This window comes from Hemibagrus wyckioides, linkage group LG20 (genome assembly GCF_019097595.1).
Source record: "Hemibagrus wyckioides isolate EC202008001 linkage group LG20, SWU_Hwy_1.0, whole genome shotgun sequence".
In the NCBI taxonomy this organism is placed as follows: Eukaryota; Metazoa; Chordata; class Actinopteri; order Siluriformes; family Bagridae; genus Hemibagrus; species Hemibagrus wyckioides.
The window spans coordinates 20812774-20836433 of NC_080729.1; the positions used below are offsets into that span (position 1 = coordinate 20812774).

Below are 23660 nucleotides of genomic sequence, written 5' to 3' on the forward strand. Positions count from 1 at the left end.
TTTAGGAACATTGGAGATTTTTTGACGTGGAAAAAAGACAAGTTTATTCCTCAAATTCCCAGCACAGATTAAGGTGGTCAGGACTAAGACAATAATCCAGGTTTGATGTTCCTATCACACACCAAAGCAGAGAACCGAGGCTCTGATTTTAAAATATTCCAGTCATTCCAGCACTTTCAAACTGGGATTAATGTTGTGGGGTTTTTACAATACATAAACAGAAAGAGCAGAGCTAGTGTAAGTGCTTCAGGAAGAGGAAGGTTTTTACCTGGCATTTGAAGATGGTCAGTGACCTGGCTGGACATCTAAGGGAAGTTCATTCCACCACCTCGGTGCCGGAACATAGAAGAGTCTAGATGTAGACCTACCTTTTGCCCTGAGAGATGGTGGACCAGTGCTAGTGGACCTGAGGGAGTGAGGGTCAGTGTGAGGAGTAATAAGATCTTTGAGGTCAGATGCTGCGGGTCCAATTTTGACTTTGTAGGTAAGGGTCAGTGTTTTAAATCTGATGCAGCTACAGGAAGTGAGTGGAGGAGCAGCAGTGGGGTGGTGTGGGAGAACTTGGGCAGGTTGAAGTCAAGTCACACAGCAGCATTTTGGATCATTTGCAGTGGACGAATTGCATTCAGAGGAAGTGCTGCAGTAGTCCAGTCTCAAAGTGACCAGAGACCAAACAAGCACTTGAGTAGCCTGTGTGGATAGGAATGGTCGAATCCTTCTGATGTTGTACAGAAGAAACCGACATGAGCATGTGACGTTAGCAACATGGGAGGAAAAGGACAGTGGATTGTCCATGGGTACCCCGAGGTCGCGAGCAGTTTGGAGAACAGAGCAGCATCATGGAGTCACTCCCACACATCATTTCAGAAGGGTTTTATTTTACATATAATACAGCTTTTTCATAAAGTCTCCTTTTTATTGACAAAAAAACAGAGATGGAGCAGGTTAATGCTTCTTTTTGGCTTCTGGCATTTTTACATCTGAATTGTTTTCACCCACATCAGGGTTTAATATTTCATTTCATTTCGTCTCACTCGATCCTCGTATAGAAATATTTTATACACAGCGTGTAACGTGTCACTTATTCTTAATCACAATGTTCCACATTCCCTGTGACCAAAGCTCCGGGTTCATCGTGCATGCAGTTTAAAAACGGACGGCTTCTTAAACAGGAAATAAAAAAAAAACCCCAACACAACACTTCAAACAGATGAATGGAACGCGGTAACGGCGGCTGAAAGACAAAACGGAACATCGTAACAGTTTTCAGGTTTAAGTGCTGCGCTAAAATAATCTCATCACGCGATCCTGGAACCGAGCCAAAGCGCTCAAATTCAGGGGGAACGTTCCAAAAATTCCAGATGGGATTCCCGAGGTCACGGATTTGTACACAAAGGCAAAAAATGAAAGATAAAGCTAAAGTAACGTCCGAAACGTCGTGAAGTAACAGCGATCTCGACTCGGATCCTTTCACCTGCTTCTTTACCGAACGTGAATTTTCCAGAAGCTCTGAAACAAAACCTTTCGTGTTTACACATGAATACGATGGGTTCTAATACTCGATTCTGATTGGCTGTCTAGATTTCACCTGTAACCGTTCTCTCCCTGACCCAGTCTCACACACTCAACTTTCTGAATACATTTTCTTTTTCACTTCCTTCCATCGTGTTTCAGTCCAAATGAACTGTAAATACTGTCAAATTTCTAACCTCGTGTTTCTCCGAAAGTCGTCACCATGACGACGGGACGGTTTACCGCCGAACGAGTCGTAGCAATCGGAGCAAAGCGACGTAATAAAATCAATAAATTTACGGTCCACTTCGGATCACATGACGCTCAGACCAGGAGATAAACGGATGTCTGAACCTGACATTTTATCATGTTCTTACCTTTTTACCTCGTTTTCGTTTAAACTGTCATCTTCATCCATCAATTCATTCATCCATTCATTTCCAGTTTTTTAATGCGCCCTGGTCAACTTCCAATCGCTCCCAGAATGCAGTGTGAAACAATCCACTGGTAAACATGATGTGGCTACACAGTATACTAGCTGGTTAGCTAATTAACTGGACATTAAGAGATGAACAGATTTGGTGAAACGGTGCAGGTCTGAACCTCGTAGCAGATTAGCGAACTGAACAAAGTGCATTTAGATCAAATTTTAATTGGCTTCAGAGTTCGTTTTCCGAATTCAGACTGCGGAGTCATGAGGGGAAGTGGACGAGGGGACATGGACATGGTTAGTGGGCAAGGGGAAGTGGACGAGGGGTCGTGGACAAGTGGATGAGGGGAACTGGACGAGAGGACAAGGGGAAGTGGATGAGGGGAAGTGGACTAGTGAATGAGGGGAAGGGGGGAAGTAGATGAGGGGAAGCGGACTAGTAGACGAGGGCAGATTAAAACCAGTTTGTGGTTTAAATCGTAACCATAGTAAGTCAGCCACGTGGTCACTCTGTAAACATGACGTCCTCAAACCACCCTCCTTCTGACCCCTCGCTTCAGCCTGGACGCTACATCACTTCAGCTTTGGATGACTGACTTACAGACAAAAAAAAAAAGACAAAAACAAAAGCAGTGTCTGTTCTGTGGAAATAAAGCATCTGGTGATTAAAGCTAACAGTAAATAAATCACTCATCCCTGCCCCTCCCCCACAGACCAAGCTCTGATTGGTTAACTGCACAAAACAATGAAACGAGGTGGATTTGAGACGTTTTGTTTTTGAATTAAGCAAAACTTCCAGAAACTAGCCAAAGATTTTCCAGCAAGTGTCAGACACAACTGCATCATCAGGGGCGGAGTTTAAGCTCAGTCTGATCAGCCAATTACCAGCTTGATTAATTCGACCTCATTGGCTACTAGCTACTGGTTTTAATTTTACGATATAATCAGCTACATAACGTACAGCAAACAACGACTAGCTGTGGAAACATGCTAACCTGACGTAATGTTCACACTGTGTGACCAAACCCAGTAGCTTTATAACGCTAGCTCAGTAGCAACATGAGCTGAGAAGAAGCGACAGTGTCTTATGATCCTGTTTACAATTAAGCCGTCAAACTCAGTTAACTTTAACTCCGCCCACAGGAAATGTTACAAGCTGGAAAAAATTAAAATATTTTGTTTAATATTACATTTTCAAATAAAACCCCAAACTAGCCACCTGACAGGCTAACCCTAGCATGAAATTAAAGGTGCGGTTTGTGATTGTTAGCGCCTCTGCTGCCCCCTGCTGCCCGCAAAGTGAAGCTCAATTACAATAACAGCATTCACATCGGACGCATCAAACCCCCCTCTTAATGAAAGGAAGTGGGGGAGGGGATAAAGTTGTTCCAACTTAGGGGTGGAGCTAATATCCAATGCAGAAAAATGTAAACAAAATCTAGCCGGCCCACTGCAGAGCTTTAAATTTTGGACATTTTAATTTTTTTAATTTTGGAAAACATACAGACTGCCCCATTGTACTGCAGCAGGACTGGATTTTAGCTGGCTGGAAGGAAATCTTGTATAATTCTATACTGGATTTATAAACAAACATCTTTTTAGTGTTAAATACTGTCAGTATGGAATCATTTTTGGACGCTGCCGAAATTTTCGGGTCTCAAATCCTCTCGATTTCATTGGTTATCAAAAGAAATGTAACTTTTTCAGACTTTCTGTACAAGCCTCTCAGCAGAGTTCCTCAGAAAACCAGCAACGCTCTGAAACCTCCAGCGTCCACCCAAGATCAAAAGCATTTTCTCTTCCCTCTCTCTTTTTTTGTTTTGCTCCCAGCAGCATTTCCAGATTTCCACAGTGGAGGAGAAACAAAAAAAAAGCACCAAAACTCTGAGATTGTTGGAACTCCAGGCTCCGGTGGAGATGTTTGGAGATGGTTCGTATGTAAAAATGGTGCATAGGTGATCTGCTGGAACGCTGCCGCTGCTGCTTCTGTCCGTGATTCTGCAGCATCATGTTCTTTGAAGTGCAAATGAAAGAGAGAGAGAGAGAGAGAGAGAGAGAGAAAAGAGAAGGAGGAGAGATGAGGTGGAGTTCAGATGGAGAAGCTCGTTTAAGAGATGATCTCCAGGATGTAGAAGATGAGCTCCATGACCACAGGACCCTCGCTCAGCTGACACGCCCCACTGTGGATCACCGGGATCAGGGCGCTGTCCAAATCACTCAGGTACTGAGAGAGCAAGGGCTGACCGTTACTGCCGGCCAGGTATCCCACCTGAGAGAGACAGGAAGGAGAGAAGCGTGAGGAGGAACGCCTGATCATCACAAACCAGACGCTATACAGCGGGTTTTTCTTCTCTGACTCAAGATAAAAACTAAATTGTTAAAATTTATATATGTTTATATAGATATATAATAAAATAAACTTAAAAATTAAAACTTTTAAACTGAATCCTTCACACTTTTTTTTAAAAACAAAAAAAAAGTCATTATTCTTGCACTAAACCAAACAATTTCATAAAAATAACAAATTTTGAGTTCATCTAAAAACTTTTCTATTTTAAAGACTGGTGTTGAAATCCGCAGCCTCAGATCTCGGCTCTGGAGATGGTGAGAAGGTCAGACTTGGATTTCTACTCCAGGTTTGAGCTCCAGAATCTGTGATGTGAATTTAGAGAAAAATCTGAGAAAGTCAAAAACAAACAAACAAACAAACCAAAAAAACTAAACCCTTACAAAAAAAAAAAAAAAAAAAATCTGACTTCCTCCTATTTTCTTCAAATCCACACAGTAGATTTAGGAGATGAAGGAGAAGACAGAAATCCAAATTTGAGCTTCTGATCACAAGCTAAAGCCCAGATCCCAGGTTTACTGTAATTGCTGGAATGTAGTAAAATCCGGAGCGCCGGATCCCGGAGTTGGAGCGCGATAGGAATGTCAAACTCAGATTCTTGTCTCAGTCCTGACCTCCTGAATCTTTGGTGTGAATTTGTCTTTTCCACCCAAAGAGACAGTAAGGGATTAGTCTTTGTGGGTTTTTTTATTTTTCAACAAAGTCTGACTTTCTCAGATCTTTCCCAAATTTCACACCGCTTTTCACACAAAGCAGAAAGAAATAAAAAACCAAGGTACAGTAGGGTTAAATACACACTCCTTCGTGTTCAATAACATCAAAACTCATAGTACAATAAAATAAAACTCAATTTTTAAAAATCCCATCCAAGATTTTTCATATGCTAATGAGGAAGGAGGAGCACAGAAAGTCACATGACACTCCCACGTGTCCTAATTAGCATATCACAACGACGACGGATTCTCATATCAAGTTGAAATGTAAGAAATAATTCACAGATTCAGTGAAAAAAAAGAGGCGTGTAGCTGCTCCTCAAACCTACTACAACAAAAGCAGAACACGCGTGTGCTCTGTATTCCTGTTCGGTGCACGCTCTGCTGTATTTCGCTTATGAGCTCGAATGGAATAAATAAAGCTTAAAATAATAACATTTGTGCATCGAGACACTAGCTTTGTGTGTTTATTGATGTAATTCCTCATCATGTTCGTGCTTTCTTGGGAAATGCTTTTACGGTCATGTGACCTGAATATACACCGACCAGGCATAACATTATGACCACATCCCCCTTTCGCTGCCAAAACAGCCCTGACCCGTCCTGCACTGTGTATTCTGACCATTTTTCTATCAGAACCAGCATAAAATTCTTCAGCAATTTAAACAACAGTAGCTCGTCTGTTGGATCGGATCACACGGTCCAGTTTTTGCTCCCCACGTGCATCATTGAGCCTTGACCGCCCATGACCCTGTCACCGGTTCACCTTCGTTGGACCACTTTTGATAGATACTGAACACTGCAGACCGGGAACACCCCACAAGAGCTGCAGTTTTGGAGATGCTCTGATCCAGTGGTCTAGCCATCACAATTTCATCACATGGTTTCTGACCTGATCTGAGTCCAGTGTGACGCGGAGCCCCAGCTTGGCCATGCCGTCCTCTTTCAGTAGTTTGAGATGAGGACACAGAGCCATGCAGAAGGCTCTCGCTACGTTCTCCGTCAGCCGGCTGTGATCTGCGGGGTCTCCGTTAGGCTGGTCGTCACTCTGGAGGAAAAACACCTGCGCACACACAGACGTGACATTAACACCTAAACATCCACTTTACCTCAGAAATCCACAAAATAATCTCAGCTGATTGGCTGCCTGTGGGAGAGCATCTTCACTTTTTATACAGAAAGAATATGGCCATGTGATCAGAGAATAACATATGGGTTTATAAAATCAGCCAGAACAAAATAACAAGACAGAAATGGAAGCACCTCGGTCCAGCGGATGACCTTCCCGTTGGATTTGTACTCAGATCCGTGAAAAATCTTCACACTCGTTATAGACTCCATCAATTTCCCATCGATCGGACTGATCACCCTGAAAACAAACAAAAACATAAGATGTAGATTAATCAGTTAAAAGCTTTTACATAATACAGGTCTTACTTATTAAAACAAACACATCATACTTTTTATCCGTTCATAGTTACACGTAATATAACGGCATAAACTCCTCTGTCCTGAAGATGTGGAAACCTTAAAGCACTGACACTGGACACTCCTTCCATACATGCTACAGAAAAGCCTCCTTACAGAAAGCTGTTACTATAGTAACGGAAATGGATTAGAACCAGCACGTTAATGTTAATATAAAGCTGAGATGCTCAGCTGTACGACTGCTGCTGTTCTAGGAACCTACTCAACACCTTCTGATGGAAACCTTCCTCACCCCTTATTGAAGTGCAAGTCGTCCTCTATCCACTGGACTTGGACGTTCTCCTGCGTCTCCTCCTGATCGGCTTTTCCACACACGATGGTGAAGTCCTTCATCTCTCTCAGAGCCTGGCGCAAAGCCTCCATTGTCTCTGCTGTGATCTGCACCATCACGCCGTCTGGCAGAGGAACACTCTCTTACTGACACACATCATCATCATCATCATCTTCATCATGATCCTCCCTAGATGATGCCTTGATGTCCAGATTTTAAAAATATTAATAAATAAATCCATAAAAAGTCTATGGTGTGACCTAATGAAGAGTAATTGCTCTATGTATGTCATTAGAGGGTGTGTCCTCCTGTGCCAATCATGTGCGAGAGCACACAATCAGTGTGGGGTAAAGAGAGAGGAACAGAAACACCAGTCTGGAGCAGTGTGTTGATCTGTTATGAGAATGTGTGTGTGTGTGTGTTGCAGAAGCTAAGAGGCTTAGTTTAGACACCACAGTGACATGCTGACCCATATTCCCTGATGATGTCATACCTTCAACAATACTGGTTTTAGCCAAAAACCCAGTTGAGGCCTTCAGAGCTCCACTGAAGACGAAGAAACTCGCTCCTGTTACTATAGCAACAAAAAAGAGGGCAGGAATGAGTTCAAATAAAATGAATAAAACACAGCCTGTGAACAAACCCAGGAAGTGAGTGGAGTTTGAAGTTAATCCTGTAAAGGTGGTGGTGGTGATGATGATGATGATTTCCCTTGGCCATGTACTCCACCTTTGCGAGGTTGGTGATGGATGCTGATGGCCTGCGTCTGGTAGTTTCCATCGTCGTTCTGCACACACACCAGGTGCGAGTCGGCCCGCTCGTTAAAACATGCCCCCATCGCCAACACGTGCTCGTTTGACTTGTTCATGGCCTTCATGAGCTGAATACAAATTTAAAAAAAAGCACTTTTAATCCGAGAATAAAAAAGCGGCAGCGTGCTCAGTGATGTTGAGAAGGTTACAGGTCTTCCTTCACCTCGTTATAGCGGTTGCTGGGGATTTTAATGCAGGTTTTTCTCACTTCCATGTCCACCACCAAACCTCGGACCACCGGTAACGTGTACTGAAAGTTCCTGAAGTCCTGTGAACACAGGTATACACACGTAACAGACCTGAGGTATTTATCATGCAAGAACAAAACACAGTCTTCCTGAGATAGATGGATTAACTTCCTCACCGCCAGCAGGTTGATGATGGTGTGACCAGTTTCTCCAAAAAGAGGCTTTCTGAAGCGTACGCTGAACAGCGGACAGGGATAAACTGTAACACACACACACACACACACACACACAGGCTGTTTAGTAAAAGTTAAGTGGTTCAAATAAAGATTGTAAATTTTGTGACACATTAAAATGTATAAATAAATAAAAAATACATTAAGTAAATAAATAAATAAATATAAAATCCAGTGATGTGGCTATAAAAAGCATCTTCATGCAGTATTTTTTGGATCATTACCTGCAATTAAAATTTTGTTAATTACTGTAACACTGATAAATAAACTGATATTCAAACTGAATGTATTGTGACAAAATAAACTGAGCTGATGTTTAGCCCCGCCCCCACACAGAGTTGTGTTATCGGCGCTCACAGCGGTACTCGGCTCCGAGGCGCAGCATGAGGCGGATGGGGAACACTTTCGCCCACGGCGTCTCCCACTTCTGCACTAAGATCCCGAACAGGAAGGGCGGGTTGGGCAGCAGGAGGTCCTGAAGAGACTGGAAGGTGGGGGTGATGTAGAGGAACCCCCCGTGCTCCTTACTGCCCAGGAAACTCTGCGTGAAGAACGAGTGGCTCAGGTGGCTCAAGACATTTCCTGTGGGGGGGGAGGAGAAAAGAAAAAGTGGGTGGGGTTAAACTAGACTAAATCCTTTGTATAACACAGTTAATAGTCTGCTCATCAGGGTGAAAATCAAACTACATCCTTGTCAGGAAACTAATTTCCATCTCTCCTTCCAAGTGTTTGGTGTATAATTATTGGCGCCCCGCTGAGACTCCATAGCAGCAGGAGGACTGTGTTAGGTAAATGTAATTCCCTTTAATTCCACCCTCCTGCTGTTTTTCACTTAGCAACCTTTTGTCTCACTGCGCCGCACCGTCTGTTTAGGGCTTACCTGCGAGAGCTTCCTGATAAAGCTGCACAAAATGGCTGAAGATGTCTTTGGGGATGCTCTTCTCGTCAGGGAGGCACTGCAGCAGCACCACCACCTCGGCCTGGCCCACAGCATGCATGCCCTTCGACATCACGTACCAGCACTTTCTGTTTACATCTGTACGGTGACAGGGAGAGGGAATGCAGACATCAAAGCAGTTGTTTACTTCTCTGACATGACAAAAACCATGTGAAATCTCACTCCTGATGTAGAGAATAACGGTGAGAATCATCATACAATCATCATACAGTACAGATAACACATCATGACAGCGAGACATTTGCGCTTACAGTTGACGAGCTTAACCATGGCTAGCAGGTTAGCGTTGAGCACGAACACCAGCGGCTCAGGACCTCCTTCCTCCAGCTGCTGAAGGAGCAGGACCTCCGATGGCTTCTCCTCCACCGCATAATCTACAGAAAACATTGATAATTAACAAACATTAACACACACACAGACACACACATGTGCAGACACATGCAGACATGCTACGCCATTCTGATGAAGTAACCATGATCTGTAAATATCCTTTATTACAGGATCAGTAGGGTCAGTGAATATGTAGTGTCCATTTTTTTATATTCTTTTCTATATACATCAATCTATACATTATTCTGTTATCTTCAGTATACAGGCAGATATGGTTATTATTAAAATCTCTTTATCTATCCTTCCACCACTTTTCTCATCCGTCTCTCCATCCATGCTTCTATCTACTCTTTGATTCATCTATCTGGATGCATTCATCCATCTGTTTGTCTATCTATTCATCTTGCTCCTATTGTACATCTATCCTCCACTTAAGCATTTACCCATCCAAGCCATCCATCCATCCAACTGTTCATCTAGTGATCTATCCAACAGTCCTCCTATTTATTCATTATTCTGTCTGTGCATCTATCATTACATCCATCCGTTCATCTGTGCTTGTTTACATTTCTATCTACCTATACATGCCACTACTTGCTTGTCCCTTTCCACTCTCTGGTTCTTCTATGTACCCAATTACCCATCCATGTATCTACTCTCCATGGACGCATTTACCATTTAATGTATTTATTTATCCGTCAGTGCATTTATGCATCCATCTCTCCATCTATACGTCCATCTGTTCGTCTATCCATCATTTCATCCCATAGTGCTTCTATCTGTTAATAACTGTATCCATTCATCCATCTATTAAAGGATCTCAACACCGCTCAATTCATCCATCCATCTATCCATCCACCCATCACTCTCAACATCTCTCCATCAATCCATTGTTCTATCTATCCATCCATCTATCCTTATATTTACTCTTCATATGTCTTATTTCTGCTTGGTTTTCTAACTCTTTTTGGTTACGGTTGTGTAATCTGCTGTGTGTGTGAGGAAGAACAATCTGCTGTGTGTGTGAGGAAGAACAATCTGCTGTGTGTGTGAGGCTGGTGATGGTGGTGAAGGTAAATAGTGATGATGGTGAGGGTGATGTTGGTGACAATGATGATGAAGATGATGGTGGTAATGGTGTTGATGTGCACATGCAGGCAGGATGAAGGTGAAGGGTGAGGATGAGCAAAGCACCTGCGATGTGGCCTCCCGTACCTCCTTTAACTCCGGTGGAGATGAGGATGGGAGGAAGTCCGTCCTCTGGGATCAGACTGACTGAGCTTCCCACCGGAGCGCCAGGAGCGCGGGCCGCCTACGGAGTGCGAGAAGGGAAGAAGTGACCCACTCTCCTTCACACGGATCTACACTACAGTCCAGTCAGAATAAAGCTGCTTCTCACCTCGTGAGTGCTGGTGCTGGATTTGTTGGAGATTTGGGACACAGCTGGGGGTTGGACGGGGTTCGGACTCGGGTTCGGAGTGGGTGCTTTAGAGGAGTCTGTGGTTTCTCCGTTGGGTAAAATACCATCAGCGAACCAAACTCTTCTCTGCTCACGGGACAAGGAACCTGCAAGTAACCAGAAGTTCAGGGTTTTTTCACAAAACTTACATTTTTTCTCACGTTTTTCACTATTATAAAAATAAATAAACAGGAAGTTACATTTTAGCTTTAAATAATCTAGAATTTAAACTTATATCCATAACCGTCATATTCAAAGGTGTTTAATGAAGGGTACCAATACTTCTGGAGCTGCCTGGATAAGAGTGTGAGAAACGCAGTGCTTTACCCTCAGTGCCCGGTTGTTTGAGGACTCCGACCGGCACCATGACGGTGGGAGGTGGAGAGCTGAGTGCGCCGGATGCCTGGGCTTGCTGGAGAGGCGGAATGGTGGAGCAGTACTCGGCCGGGTTGTTGGGGTTCGGACTCTGACTGGAGCTGTTCCCAGCGCTCTCCCACGCCTGAGCTACAGAGTAGTAAATGAAGAGTTCAGGAGCGTGATTCTGGGATTAAATTAGAAACGTGAAATTTACTCGGTACTCACAACAACACACATCCGTCACCTGCTTCATTTTATATACTTTAATTCTGTGGTGTATAAACACTGACCAGCCATAACATCATGACCAGTGAGAGGTGAAGTGAATAAGACTGAGTATCTCCTCATCATGGCCCCTGTTAGTGGGTGGGATATATTAGGCAGCAAGTCAACATTTTGTCCTCAAAGTTGATGTTAGAAGCAGGAAAAATGGACAAGTGTAAGGATTTGAGCGAGTTTGACCAAAAGGGCCAAATTGTGATGGTTAGACCACTGGATCAGAGCATCTCCAAAACTGCAGCTCTTGTGGGGTGTTCCCGGTCTGCAGTGGTCAGTATCTATCAAAAGTGATGCAGTGGTGAACCAGCAACAGGTTTGGGCAGCAAAAGGGAAACCAACACAATATTAGGCAGGTGGTCATATTGTTATGGCTGATCAGTGTATAGTGTCTGTATCAATGCTGTTTGTTACAGAATCTGATATCTGATGCGTTTTCTCCGTTATCTGATCCCACACTATTTGCAGGCACGCCACACTGGTTATACTGGGGGTACTGGTTACGGGATCAGCGTCATCACTACTTTATCATTTAATTCATTATCATTTAATTCATTTCTCTCTTTAATTTGTTGGCTCTGGCTCCAGACTGCTTACGATCACTCTTTAATTATCCCTTTTAAATATTTTATTCTCCTCCTTCAATATTAATTGATTTCATTCCCAGTGTCTCCTTGATTCATCTCAACCACTCAAGAGCTTTAGGTATGTATTAATAATTTAGATTATTACACTATGATTCATTATCCTTCAGATCAACCAGTCCAGAGTAATTACATTACGTTTGTGGAATAAAGCTGAGAAAATAAAATACACATATATATGTGATTTTTTTATGAAATGAAATTCTATGCATAATCCCTTTAGCCTCTGTGGTCAGCTGAAAATGTTTTTGTCTTTAGAAACAATAATCTGCTTAAACAGGAAACAGAAATGCTGAATAGAAAGTTTCTGTTCCTGTGCAACACAAAACTCACTGAACCTTTATACATGAACTGACTTTCTAGGTAAGTAGAATTATAGATGTTTAGAGATAATAAGGGATATAAATAGATAATATAATTTTAAACGAGGAAGAAAGCGTCTCTTTAGGTAAAAAGAGGTTTAAAACACTTTCTTTTTCCCACCATTGGTTAAAGTGTGATGACACGTAACACAGACGCGAGCCTCCTTTCTGTCCATGTACATCAGCCTGCACTTCAGACTGCAGCATGCAGCACAGAAAACCTGCGCGCGCACACACACACACACACACACACACACACACACACACAGAGAGAGAGAGAGAGAGAGAGAGGGAGAGAGAGGGAGAGAGAGTGAGTGAGATTAAATCACAGAAGGTTACCAATGCAGCTGTTTATTTCTTATATCTTCCTTCACTAGTTCCTCAACACCACAGAGTGACTCTGGTGTCCATTTAAGATCAGAAGTTTGGGAACACCATCTGCATTAATCCTTATAAATAGAGAATTTTCTGAACTTCCTCACTCTTCATCCATAACCTCACCTCAGCCTGATTAAACAGACTGAAGTAAGAGTATTTTATTTAAACTGGATTAGTTTAGATGATGTTCTTTCCCGGTCAGTCAGTGATGTCATTCAGCCTGAACATCACACCTTGCCCTCTCCTCCATTCCATTTTCACTTTTTACTCAAAGGTTGTTCCGGCCTGCGTTTCTGTCATGGCCGGCAGTGGTTTGTTTATCGCCAGGGGAAATTACAGCGTGTTTCACGCAGCCCAGGAGCTATTTTAAAATGCAGCATCAGCAGGACCTTCTCCCTCAAGGCTTTGGACAAGTTCTCAGGTCTGATTCATCCCACAATCAATTCCTACACTATGCAGTGTTCAAGACGTCGCTTCAGGAAACAACTGGCTACACAATACACCTACATTCGCTGTGTGGGTCATCTTTACATTTTTTCTGTTGTAGTATGGATAAAGAAATAATGTAGCACACGCTGAAATTTAAAGATGCTTTGATGAACAAAAGAGATCATCATTGAAAAAGAGAGCATCATCTGCCTTGTTACAGGTGAAGATGACTAGGATTAACTCCGCCCTGTTACCTCAAAAGAACAGAAATTCAGGCTCAGAACATGAAGAAATGATAGTGACCCATTATTCAGACATTAAACTCATTAGAAAGCAAACACTGAGGCTCTATAAGGAAAGAGGAAGTGCAGTACTCTCAACTTTAATGCAGCCTTGAAGTCCTAGAGCTACCAGGGTGCTAATCTAGAGCCCTTGGATGGTGACAACAAACTGAGATCAAATGAAGGTCTTACCTTGCCGCAGGCCCGACAGTGGTGCCTTCTCTTCGTGAAGGTGAACTTGACTTCACACTTCATGCAGATTGGTGCTTGAGAGTCCGGCACCCACACAGGAGCCACTTCGCCGAGGGAGCTGAAGGGTTTCCGCGCGAGGGCCCCCTGCTGACCTGCCTGGAGGTCATTGTCAGGGTTCTCAGAGGGAACGTGCAAGCCTGAGGAACCATCTCCACTCTCTCCATTGACTCGTGCATCCCTAGATTCTGTACCCCCACAGGACGACTCAAGGCCACCTGCCCTGCACTGGGCCTCCAGGTTCTTGTTCCTGCCAGTGGAGCCAAGTTCGTTTTGGACTTGACCTGAGAAAGCTCGAGGGATCTGCAGCTTCAGGTTGACGGGCTGTTTGGGCCGTGCACCACCATAGGGAGCGCTGACCAGTTGTAAACGACCATTGTTGAGTTTCGCGCTCGTCTCAGAGCCTCGGTTAGGCTCACAGCATTCCTGTTTGCTCTCCTCCATCTCCTTCTCCTCGGTTATTGAGTCTTCCTTTAAAAGAGCTGGAGGTTGGATTGGGCGATCTCCTTCGCTTTCTTCAACCAGACCATTGGGATGAGATCTCTCATTATGTGGTGATTCAATGACCAAAGCCTTATTCATCACTTCTTTCTCTTTTGTAAGCACTTGCTCGAAGCTTTCAGTCTTGAGGACGGTACCATTTGGAACGGTGTCTGTAGAATGACACTCTTGGTCGACTACAAGTTCCTGAGTGCCATTACCAGGTTCTTGCAGCACATTCTCCTCTTTCTCAGAATCACCTCCTTTTGGAAGAGCAAAATGACTGTCCATTTCATCAATTTCCTTGATGCCCCCGGACTCCATCTCAACAGACAAAGAACCATTGTTCAAGCCCGACTCACCCTGGCCAAGCCCTTCCTCGGGATTTGAAAAGCTGCCATCATAAAAACAGACGATGTCCTGCTTAGCAACATCATTCTGCTGTTGCTCTTGTTGACCAGCACACGAGTCCAGGATGCTGGGTGGATCTGTGGAAGGAGGATTTGGATCATCTCTGAGCTGAGGAACCTTACTAACCCCGTTACACTCTAGTTTGGAAGGACACCCGTTCTCAATCGTCGTCTGAACGGCAGGAGGAGAATCCAGTGCCTGACCTTCGGCGCTGACCAGCTTCCCGATGTTGGGCTGGAGCAAAGGGGGGCTGTGGATATCCACTGGCCTTTCTTCACTCCACGTTTCTGGCTCCTGTTTCACATCAGGTGCAGATACCTCCACTACGGAAGAGCTGCCAGAACTCAAAGGTTCCAGCAGAGGTTTGAAGTTGAGAGGGCTGTCTCGTGGACTGAGATCAGCGTGAGTCAAGGCAGGGTTCAGAGATAAGAGGTGAGCTGGTGGAGCGAGAATCTGAGTCCACTTGGCGTCGGTAAGCGTGGGGGTGTCCGTTTCATCTACAAGTCAACACCAACATTGAAGAAACACATTAGCACAAGGAAAGAGAACTGGTTCTGAAAGATGGGTGAAAGAATGAAAGAAATGGCAGTTAAATTGGGAAACGAGGTCAGAACTAAGTGGGTCGATTAAGTCCTTGCCGTGAGACCTGTCTTTCGATCTGACACGGAAAGGCTTCAGAATGTGTAAGGGCTTTCCTCTTTAACGTACAGAAACGCATGCACACTTTACACCACAATGCCTTGGGTGTTTGTGAGACCCCCTATTAATCTTCAGAGAAACACAGAGTAGGCTAAAAGAGGTTAAGTTGCATTCAAGCATTTAGGAAGTAATTTAATTATTTCTCTAGACGTACACAAGACAAACGTGAGCCGCTTCCATGAATCAAAGTTAAAATTAGAAGCAAGTCTCTTTGACCTTAACCTGGTAAAGAACATGTACTTGGCTCTATGACATCAATTAAAATCTCCAAGAAAAAAAAAACAGACAGTTGAAAGTCCTTTGGGAAATGTTCATTCCCAGTTAATTAGCCTCATTTAACATGCTAGGCTGCTTCTCCCAGCGTCAGTGAGCTGCACCATGCTAGGCTTATTTCTCTGTCAGAGAAAGTTCTGTCCTTTTTTTTTTTTTTTTTTCAAATTACATTGAACAGAATTATGGGCTTGCTCTCTAATAAAATATAGGTGCAAAACATATGCTACCATGAGTACTCCACAAAATAAGAAAGTGCTGTTTCATTTTAACGTTACAGAGTCTTCATCAAACCTCATGCAAGGATCGTCAGGTCAAAAACTTTCCGGTTTAAAAATCTTTAAACAGAGAATTCTGAACGTTTGAATGATAATGAAAACAGTGACGGACCTTCGTTCTGCTCAAACTCGTCCAGCACTTTGTCCAGGTTAAAGGCTTCAGCCTGGAAGTAATTCTCCATGGGTGAAGAAGCTCCACTCTGTCGAGTGCAGTGTGAACCTGCGGGAGAAGATCGTTAACTGTTGAACGTCCAGATGCGTGCCACAATTACGGCCAAAAAAAACGAAGAGATTGGGTTAACTTTAAGCAGGAACATCACAGCTTTCACAGCCAGAGAATACAGAAAATATTATGCATATACAGTGAAACCTTGACTTACGAATGACTCGACAAGTTTTCCGAGATACGAGCCATCGCTCGGTCGATTTTTTGCTTTAAGATACGAGCATAGATCTGAGTTACGAGCGAGCGAGCTTACCCCACCCGCCACTCGGTCGCCCAGCGAGCGGTCAGTTCACATGGTTATCTCTCCGGGTCGTGCGTTGGCGCTGTGTAACGACACTTCCTCACTCATTTTCTAAACATTTTGAAAGGCAGGAAGAAACAAACCTCCTTGGACAGGTTTTTATTGAAACGCCCTGCAAGTGAAAGCGAGGAAAGTGTGGAGAAAAAGGCAAAAGTCAGAGAAGATGATTAAGTGAAGTGAATTTTTTTTTTTTTTTTTTAAAAGTAGCAATTAAGTTTAGCGATAGTGTAGCATAGTGTGTAAGTTAAATTTAGCAATTAATTGTAGCATTAAGTGTGTAGCGAGTAAGGTAAGTTAAGCGATAGAGCACGAAATGAAAAACTCCGCCCCCCTCCTCCCCCTCCGCCAGCATCTTCGTCTGATCTTCAACATAAATCCACTTTAAAACCAGTTTATTTCTTTACATTCTCTTTTATGTATTATTATTTTTTTATACATTATTTGTTATTTATAAAGTACATTTTTCTTATTTAAAAAACACGTAACAAAAAAAATTGGTGTGGTTTTTGGTGGGCTGGAACAGATTAATAGCATTTCAATTCATTTTAATGGAGAAATTTAATTTGATATACGAGCAAATTGAGTTACGAGCTCGGACACAGAACCAATTAAACTCGTAAGTCAAGGTATTGCTGTATCTGTGAATTATATATTTTTATATTAATTAATTAATTAATTAACTCTGATCAAATGTTTAATTTCACACTGAATCGTTAAGGTTGTATACTCTTACAATGAAGTACAGATTGTTTCTGAGAACATGTCCTCCATCAGGATCCTAAATCTCACCTGCACACAGGTCCTCTTCAGCAATACTCCAGAAATGTGCTCACCAGCTCTGATCTCGGCCGCTTCAGCCTCATCCGGTCTCACACACGCCGGACGGCCAGACCTGAAGCCAAACACAAAATCTCAGTTTCATGATTGACACTTTGATTGACCAGGGTCCGGGTTGAAACTCCGATGGAATGGAATGTGGCTAAAGCTAAACAGCTAAAGCTAAGCTAAATTCTCCCGCTGGTTCTTGAGTTCGATTCCCAGTGACGTCCTCCATGAGGTTCTGCGTGACGCTATTAAAAATGGAGGTCTGGCGAGCGCTGCAATCACACGGCCATGTGGCTGATGGGGTGGATTTCAGAGAATGCAGCTGGTACTGGAGGAGAAGTGAGGAGTGGTGTGACGATTACTCCAGAGACACCAGATTCTGCCGAGCAGCAACTTTACAAACCAGTAGAGTCGACACATTTTCCAGTTAGTTAAAGATTCGAGCTGTGCCTCGCTAGCAGCACTCATCACAGGATACTTACCAGGAAGGTGATGAGGGATATACGTTCGGGACGAACCATTCCCTCTGGGGGAGCACTGCTGGACCAAACCATTTACATCTTGGAGTACATCTTGAAAGGAAACCCACTGGGAATGGACGGATAATATACTGTTGGGGCAAACCAGTAAAACTATGGAGGCACACTGTGTCGGGACAAACCATTTACAAAGTGGTTCCACTGCTGGGACAAACCATTCACAAACTGGGTCCACTGTCGGGACAAACCATTCACAAACTGGGTCCACTGACGGGACAAACCATTCACAAACTGGGTCCACTGACGGGACAAACCATTCACAAACTGGGTCCACTGACGGGACAAACCATTCACAAACTGGGTCCACTGACGGGACAAACCATTCACAAACTGGGTCCACTGACGGGACAAACCATTCACAAACTGGGTCCACTGACGGGACAAACCATTCACAAACTGGGTCCACTGTCGGGACAAACCATTCACAAACTGGGTCCACTGTCGGGACAAACCATTCACAAACTGGGTCCACTGTCGGGACAAACCATTTCAGGCTAAGGATCCATTCTAATTACTCTCTGGGGTTTCAAATCATTTATTCTCATGTGCACTTTTGGACCAGATCACTTTCAGCACACTCTGCAGCATTTACCTCAATTTGTAATGAAGGTGTAAAATGTTTATCAAAATGTCCCTTTAAAGTCAAGAGACATTCTGAGGTATCCCAATGACTGCCAGCACAGACCGCTATCTATCGGACCTTGATTCCTGTCATTGTTCAGAAGCCCTTATAATTTGGAACACTGACAGGAAGTGCAGTTTCTCTACCTCCGTCATCTAGGAATTTAAAAACAAAACAATAAAAACCTTCTGCTTCCTCGGCTGTGTGAACGAGAGGCTCCTGAGCTACAGGATGTGTTATACCTGGACTTCAGAGATGAAGATTAGAGGACAAATGCATGCTTTTCTTTTGTGCAAAAACTCTGATAAATGTGGTTAAAAGTATGAATCAAAGCTTTGTTCCTACCTGAGCTGATTACCAGATCACGCTTACTAATGAACGTCTTTTTATATACACATATATTTGTACATGTATATCCAATACACAATTGGCTTTACATAACTACTGGTCTTTTTCATAATTTATCATGTCTTTAATTTCTACTATGATAGTTTTTATTCTTCCTATATATATATATATATATATATATATATATATATATAGGAAGAATAAAAATTATATATATTCTATAACCTATATCCCTATACTTTTCTTATCCACACACTTTAAATCCTTTCTTCAAATGTAGGACAGTTGTAAAAAATCTCACTGCATGTCGTACTGTGTATGATTTTGTATGTGACAAATAAAATTTGACTTTGAATTTAGTCATTTACTTATTGTGTTTCTATTATGTAAACACTATTACTTTAATATACTGGAGCAATAAATTGCTATATTTACATTATATGTTTTTTCCCTCATATTTTTTGATGGTTTTAAGCTAACCTAACGTCTCCAACTTGCAAAACTTAATATTATGGAACTTATCGTAAAACCGTGATCTATAAGGAAACTTCTGGAAATATCGCGATATATTCTGACAGCATCGTCCAACCCCCTGGATGGCTGGAACACAAAATACATTTAAAAAGTCACTTTCAAATTGACATTTCTAGAACTTATAGCTAACGGATAGGGGATGAAATACAGATTTTAACCCGTGGACCCGATACAAAATATTTTATATCAAAAGGAAGAACGTGTAAAGATTCTGAGGTGAATGCTAGTAACGGTAGCGTTGTAGTGGAGCGACTTAGCAACAGCCAGCGTTAGCACAACAATAAATAATTAACTTTCGCTATAAAACTGGTCCATAATTGCAGTAATGTGTTTAACAGCATAGCTTAATATATTGATTTTATATCAGATATGAATTTAAAAGCTTTGCAGCCAAGTGCTATAACATAGCTATAACATTTCCGTGGCGTTTTCCTTGCTTGTTTAAAAAAAACCCTCACCGTCAGGATTTCCATCTTTCACCGCCAGGAAACTGGTTTTAATAACATTCCAGTGAAGACCAGTGTCTCCGTGATAACGTCAGAGCAGTCCGAACGCACTGACCATTACAGTCTCCCTCAGAAGTCAGTAAAGAAAAAGTATTTGCGCGTAATATGTCGTGATATCCCTCCCCCAAGGTTTCTACGAGGGAAGGTTACTGTGAACTGCAGCGCCAAACTCCGCCATTGTGGCTCCGCCCTGTAGCCAAAGAGCAGCGCGGAATTCCCAGGCAGTGATACGCACTTGAGCCAAAATGGCTGCCGTTTCATAACCTTGTGGGGTTTTGGGTTTCCAGAGCACGGGTGCGCGCGACGACACCGCGCGTCAGGAGGACGAGGTCACGTGGTCGCGTGGGGCGCGCATTATTATATGGGGTGCGTATTATTATTATTATTAATAATAATAGCAATTAATAATAATAATAATAATAATAATGAAATATAGCGGAAAATGTAAACCTCATGACGTCATGACATCGCGCATAAAAATGTGTTGCATTTCGGGGGCGGAGTCGCCATCTTGTCTGGAATATCCCTTCTTGTAGTCAAAAAAAAACACGGACAAAACTGTACGATATATCGGTGGAAAAAAAAATAATATTTTAAAAAATATTTAAAAAATAAGTTTTACTGCTAATCGATCTTTTTTTAAGCCATAGTCTGCGGACAGGTTAACAGAAACTTTTTTTAAAGAAATAAAGTACATTTCATAGCAACAAGTTAACACTGAGATCTTTCACAGAAATCCAGGAACAACAAAAATAAAAACTAAATAGGAACAGAAACAGAAACACAGCAAACAGACCAACAAAACCTCCTGACATGTCTGCAGCCTGCACATGTGGCTCATTGTGTTGTTTATATAACGATAAAGACACTGAAAATATCCACTGAGGATTAATATTAGCATTAAATGCTGAGGGTTATTTACACAATTTCACAACCGACTTTACAGTGTGTAAAACATTTAAAATACACATTTTACCAAAAAAGTTCAGCCAAAATGTAACTGTAGGCCACTCAGGCACAGGCCATGGTCTAAACTTAATTCATGAAAATGTCTCAGTGACTTAAACAAGCAGATTAACAATCGAGCTATATTTCTCATTAGCCACACTCTCTTGGGCAAAATCTAAAGAAGGACACACCGCGAGGTCATTTCTGGTCATTTTGGGGAAATTTTGCCTGGAATATTCCTATAAATTAACTTGAACTAATGTTACTTTTTCACATCAAAGGTGTAACACTAGGAACACCAGCAGAAAAGAAAATACATTTAAATAATCAGAGCAGGAAAAAAATAATCTTGTAATAAAGTGTAAATGGAGTCATCTTATTACAATGGAGTGTATTAATGACATTTTTAAAGAAAATACAATCTCTCTGTATAAAAATAAGCTTTTATATTTCACAGATTTCAGATCGAAGGTCCAGAAGAAGGTGAAAGCGTTTAGCACGTCCATTTAGTCTTCTCTGCATCGTTTAAATGTCCGTCTGGACTCCACAAGTGAACGAGGAACAGGGTGGACTCTGTCACCAGCAGATGGCGCTCTGTCTCCATGTTTCTACGCAGCCTCCGTAGGCGTCCTATCAAGTGTCTGACCTTCTGTTCTCCTGCCCCTGACGCCCTGGCTTGGGGTTTTTAACGGTCTGTTTCTGTCTCACACTCTCGCGCCATTTCATTCACAAGCCACTCCAGTTTCCTGGAGATCAGACGGTCGAAGTGTTGGAGGACCAAACTTAGATTCGTGAAGTGATGAAAAGAAGGGGCCTGAACTTTCAGCCCATCCGGTCCACTCTGGAATCAAAACACACAGGTTTGTAATGAATCAACTGACTTTATCGTTTCTATAGCAACAGTGCGTTCACACCGTGTACAGCAGACGCTCCACTGGAACTGGGTTTAAAAAAAATCACTGACATGATGAGGGGACTCTGTGTGTGTGTGTGTGTGTGTGTGTGTGTGATATGTAGAAGGAGTCTCCAGTGTGTGTACATTTGCATAAACAAACCCCCAAAACATAACAACCACTGCAACACAAAGACCCAGAGTCATACACATGCGTTCAGTCACTGCTGTTTGGAAAGGAGAGAAAGAAAGGAAACCTTATCTGACCATTGTCCTATTGTCCTCATAGTAATCCTAATGTCCTGCAGATTAATGTCCGTTGGCTGAGATGGAGAGAAATTTAAGAAATGCCAATTGAACGATGAATCAAAATCCAAATGAGATCCAATCAGCGTGTGCTGAAGTTTAGTCCAATCTGCCCCTGACCTCCATCTCCAAAAGGCTTATGTCTTTTCTGTCCACATCAGTTTATAAAGCCAGCCCCTGAAGACAGACAGGACAGACAGAGTCCATTTGACCTGAAACCAAATTTTCCCAATCAGAACAGCTGGAAGCACTAGAGAAGACAATATTTCCCCCAAACCCATACTCCTTCTTCTCTCCCTTTACCTGGCTATAAATATAAATATATATAAAAAATATGACATTTAGATCTTTAATGAAAAGCTGTGATCGTCTGTACTTAGCTGTGCTGTATGAGGGAAACAGACAGACTTCAGGACGTGTTGTTATAGTAAAATATCAGCCACGACCTCTCAACTCTATCACACCCATCAATTCTGGCAAATACCTGACGTTCCCAAAGGGACCGTGGGATATAACCTCTGAACCCCCCCGAGTCCCTGTCCAGTCTCTCTCCAGTATCTGTTCTGCTTAACGCTGACATGACACTAAAAAAAACTCATTCGTCTCCGCTCCCTATCCAGGCTCTCCTCGGAATGTCCATCTTTCCTCTTTCCTCAAGTTACTCGAAGGTCAGTCACTTAAATGAAGCTCCTCAGCCTCGATGTTCTGAAAGTGACAGCATGGAAGTGAGGAGACAGAACACAGTTCACGAGGACGCTTTCCTGGGGAAGGATGTCACTTGGATATATCCACAGAGATTACGGGAAGTCAGGAAATATTTGCTGGGAGAGAGAAAGACTTCCAAACAGCGTCCTTCGGAACACATAGCTTAACAGCAGTGTGTTGGAAATCCCTAAATATTCTGGAGCTCGCTTGGAAAGAGCATCAGAAGAGAGGTTTAGTGACTGTAAACAGTGTGTGTGTGTGAAAGAGAGAGAGAGAGAGAGATCAGTGCACAGGTTTGAGGGTGTGTGTACCTGGGTGTGGATCTGTGTGAGAGTGTGTATGTAGTTGTTGATGTTGTGCTCCAGGCGGTCCAGCAGTCTGACCGCACACTGGTCTTGGCTTTGATTCCTGGCATGGTGAATATCCTGCGCTAACATCCGCAAAGACTGCAGGATCTCAGCTCTGCGCACTGGGATCTGGAACCCACCCACCCACCCACACACACACACACACACACACACATTCTTGTACCTTGGCAACAAAAGGACACATCTTCTGGGCTTGAGTGTTTACAGAGAAACCGACTCACAGGTTTGCTTTGCCAGGTCTGGAAGTTCACCCTGATGTAGGGAGTTCGGACTGGAACAGGGAGAAGCGCTGCAGTGCCGCAGTGGGCCTGTGAGACAACACACACACACACACACACACACACACACACACATAAACTCTTATTAAGCTTTTAAAGACTTTAAATCTAATCCAAAGCTCTCAGAATCTTAAAATAAACTCTGAACATTTTATTGTAAATGAAATGAGATGAAATTAAGTAATTAACTTTAAATATAAGTCATCTAACCTCTCAGCAACTTAAAATAAACTCTGAATGTTTTATTGTAAATAAAATAAAATAAAATAAAATAAATAAATAAATAAATAAATAAATAAATTCATAAAGTAGGTAATAAAATGTAATAAAATTAAATCATTAAAGTAAATAAATAAAATAATAAAATTCAAATAAAATCATCTTGTCATTTTGTTGTCTTCCCTCCT

The 23660-nt window shown here is 42.5% G+C and overlaps 2 protein-coding genes across 8 annotated transcripts in view; both read right to left on the minus strand.

Moving 5' to 3' along the window:
- Positions 1-858: 858 nt before the first annotated feature.
- zfyve9a (zinc finger, FYVE domain containing 9a) lies at positions 859-19933 on the minus strand. Of its 2 annotated transcripts, none has more exons than XM_058418524.1 (19): positions 19709-19933; positions 17172-17274; positions 15968-16075; positions 13661-15105; positions 12502-12601; positions 11069-11245; positions 10682-10848; positions 10498-10594; positions 9204-9326; positions 8875-9030; positions 8352-8576; positions 7938-8020; positions 7737-7841; positions 7491-7641; positions 7255-7335; positions 6723-6885; positions 6266-6371; positions 5895-6065; positions 859-4211 (listed from the first exon to the last, which is right to left on the minus strand). In XM_058418524.1, exons 3-19 carry the CDS (start codon positions 16035-16037, stop codon positions 4050-4052), a joined length of 3582 nt encoding a protein of 1193 aa, XP_058274507.1. In that variant the 5' UTR covers positions 16038-16075; positions 17172-17274; positions 19709-19933; the 3' UTR covers positions 859-4049. The 2 variants fall into 2 exon arrangements, with proteins under 2 accessions (XP_058274507.1, XP_058274506.1); XM_058418523.1 differs by having other exon boundaries at positions 10477-10594; positions 19709-19932.
- Positions 19934-20349: 416 nt separating this feature from the next.
- The window catches only part of thpo (thrombopoietin), a 5784-nt gene continuing 2473 nt past the window's right edge, over positions 20350-23660 (minus strand). The window contains exons 5-7 of one of the 6 annotated variants that reach the window (XM_058418539.1): positions 23197-23283; positions 22919-23083; positions 20361-21545 (exon numbers count right to left, since the gene is read on the minus strand). In XM_058418539.1, the coding sequence (XP_058274522.1) occupies positions 21390-21545; positions 22919-23083; positions 23197-23283 (408 nt within the window). In that variant the 3' untranslated portion in view covers positions 20361-21389. Of the gene's footprint in view, positions 21546-21863; positions 22115-22918; positions 23084-23138; positions 23284-23660 lie in introns of those variants that run through there. The other 5 variants (XM_058418538.1, XM_058418540.1, XM_058418541.1 and 2 more) reach the window with 5 other exon arrangements.

What these genes read in the sequence shown, in the direction of transcription:
- zfyve9a (XM_058418523.1), bottom strand. Translation starts at nt 16,037, where the DNA reads ATGGAGAATTACTTCCAGGCTGAAGCCTTTAACCTGGACAAAGTGCTG. An exon ending in ACTGTCGGGCCTGCGGCAAG is followed by an intron (nt 12,602 to 13,660) that starts GTAAGACCTTCA and finishes GTGCGCGCGCAG; the next exon opens with GTTTTCTGTGCTGCATGCTG. An exon ending in CCTCGGAGCCGAGTACCGCT is followed by an intron (nt 8,021 to 8,351) that starts GTGAGCGCCGAT and finishes TGTGTGTTACAG; the next exon opens with TTTATCCCTGTCCGCTGTTC.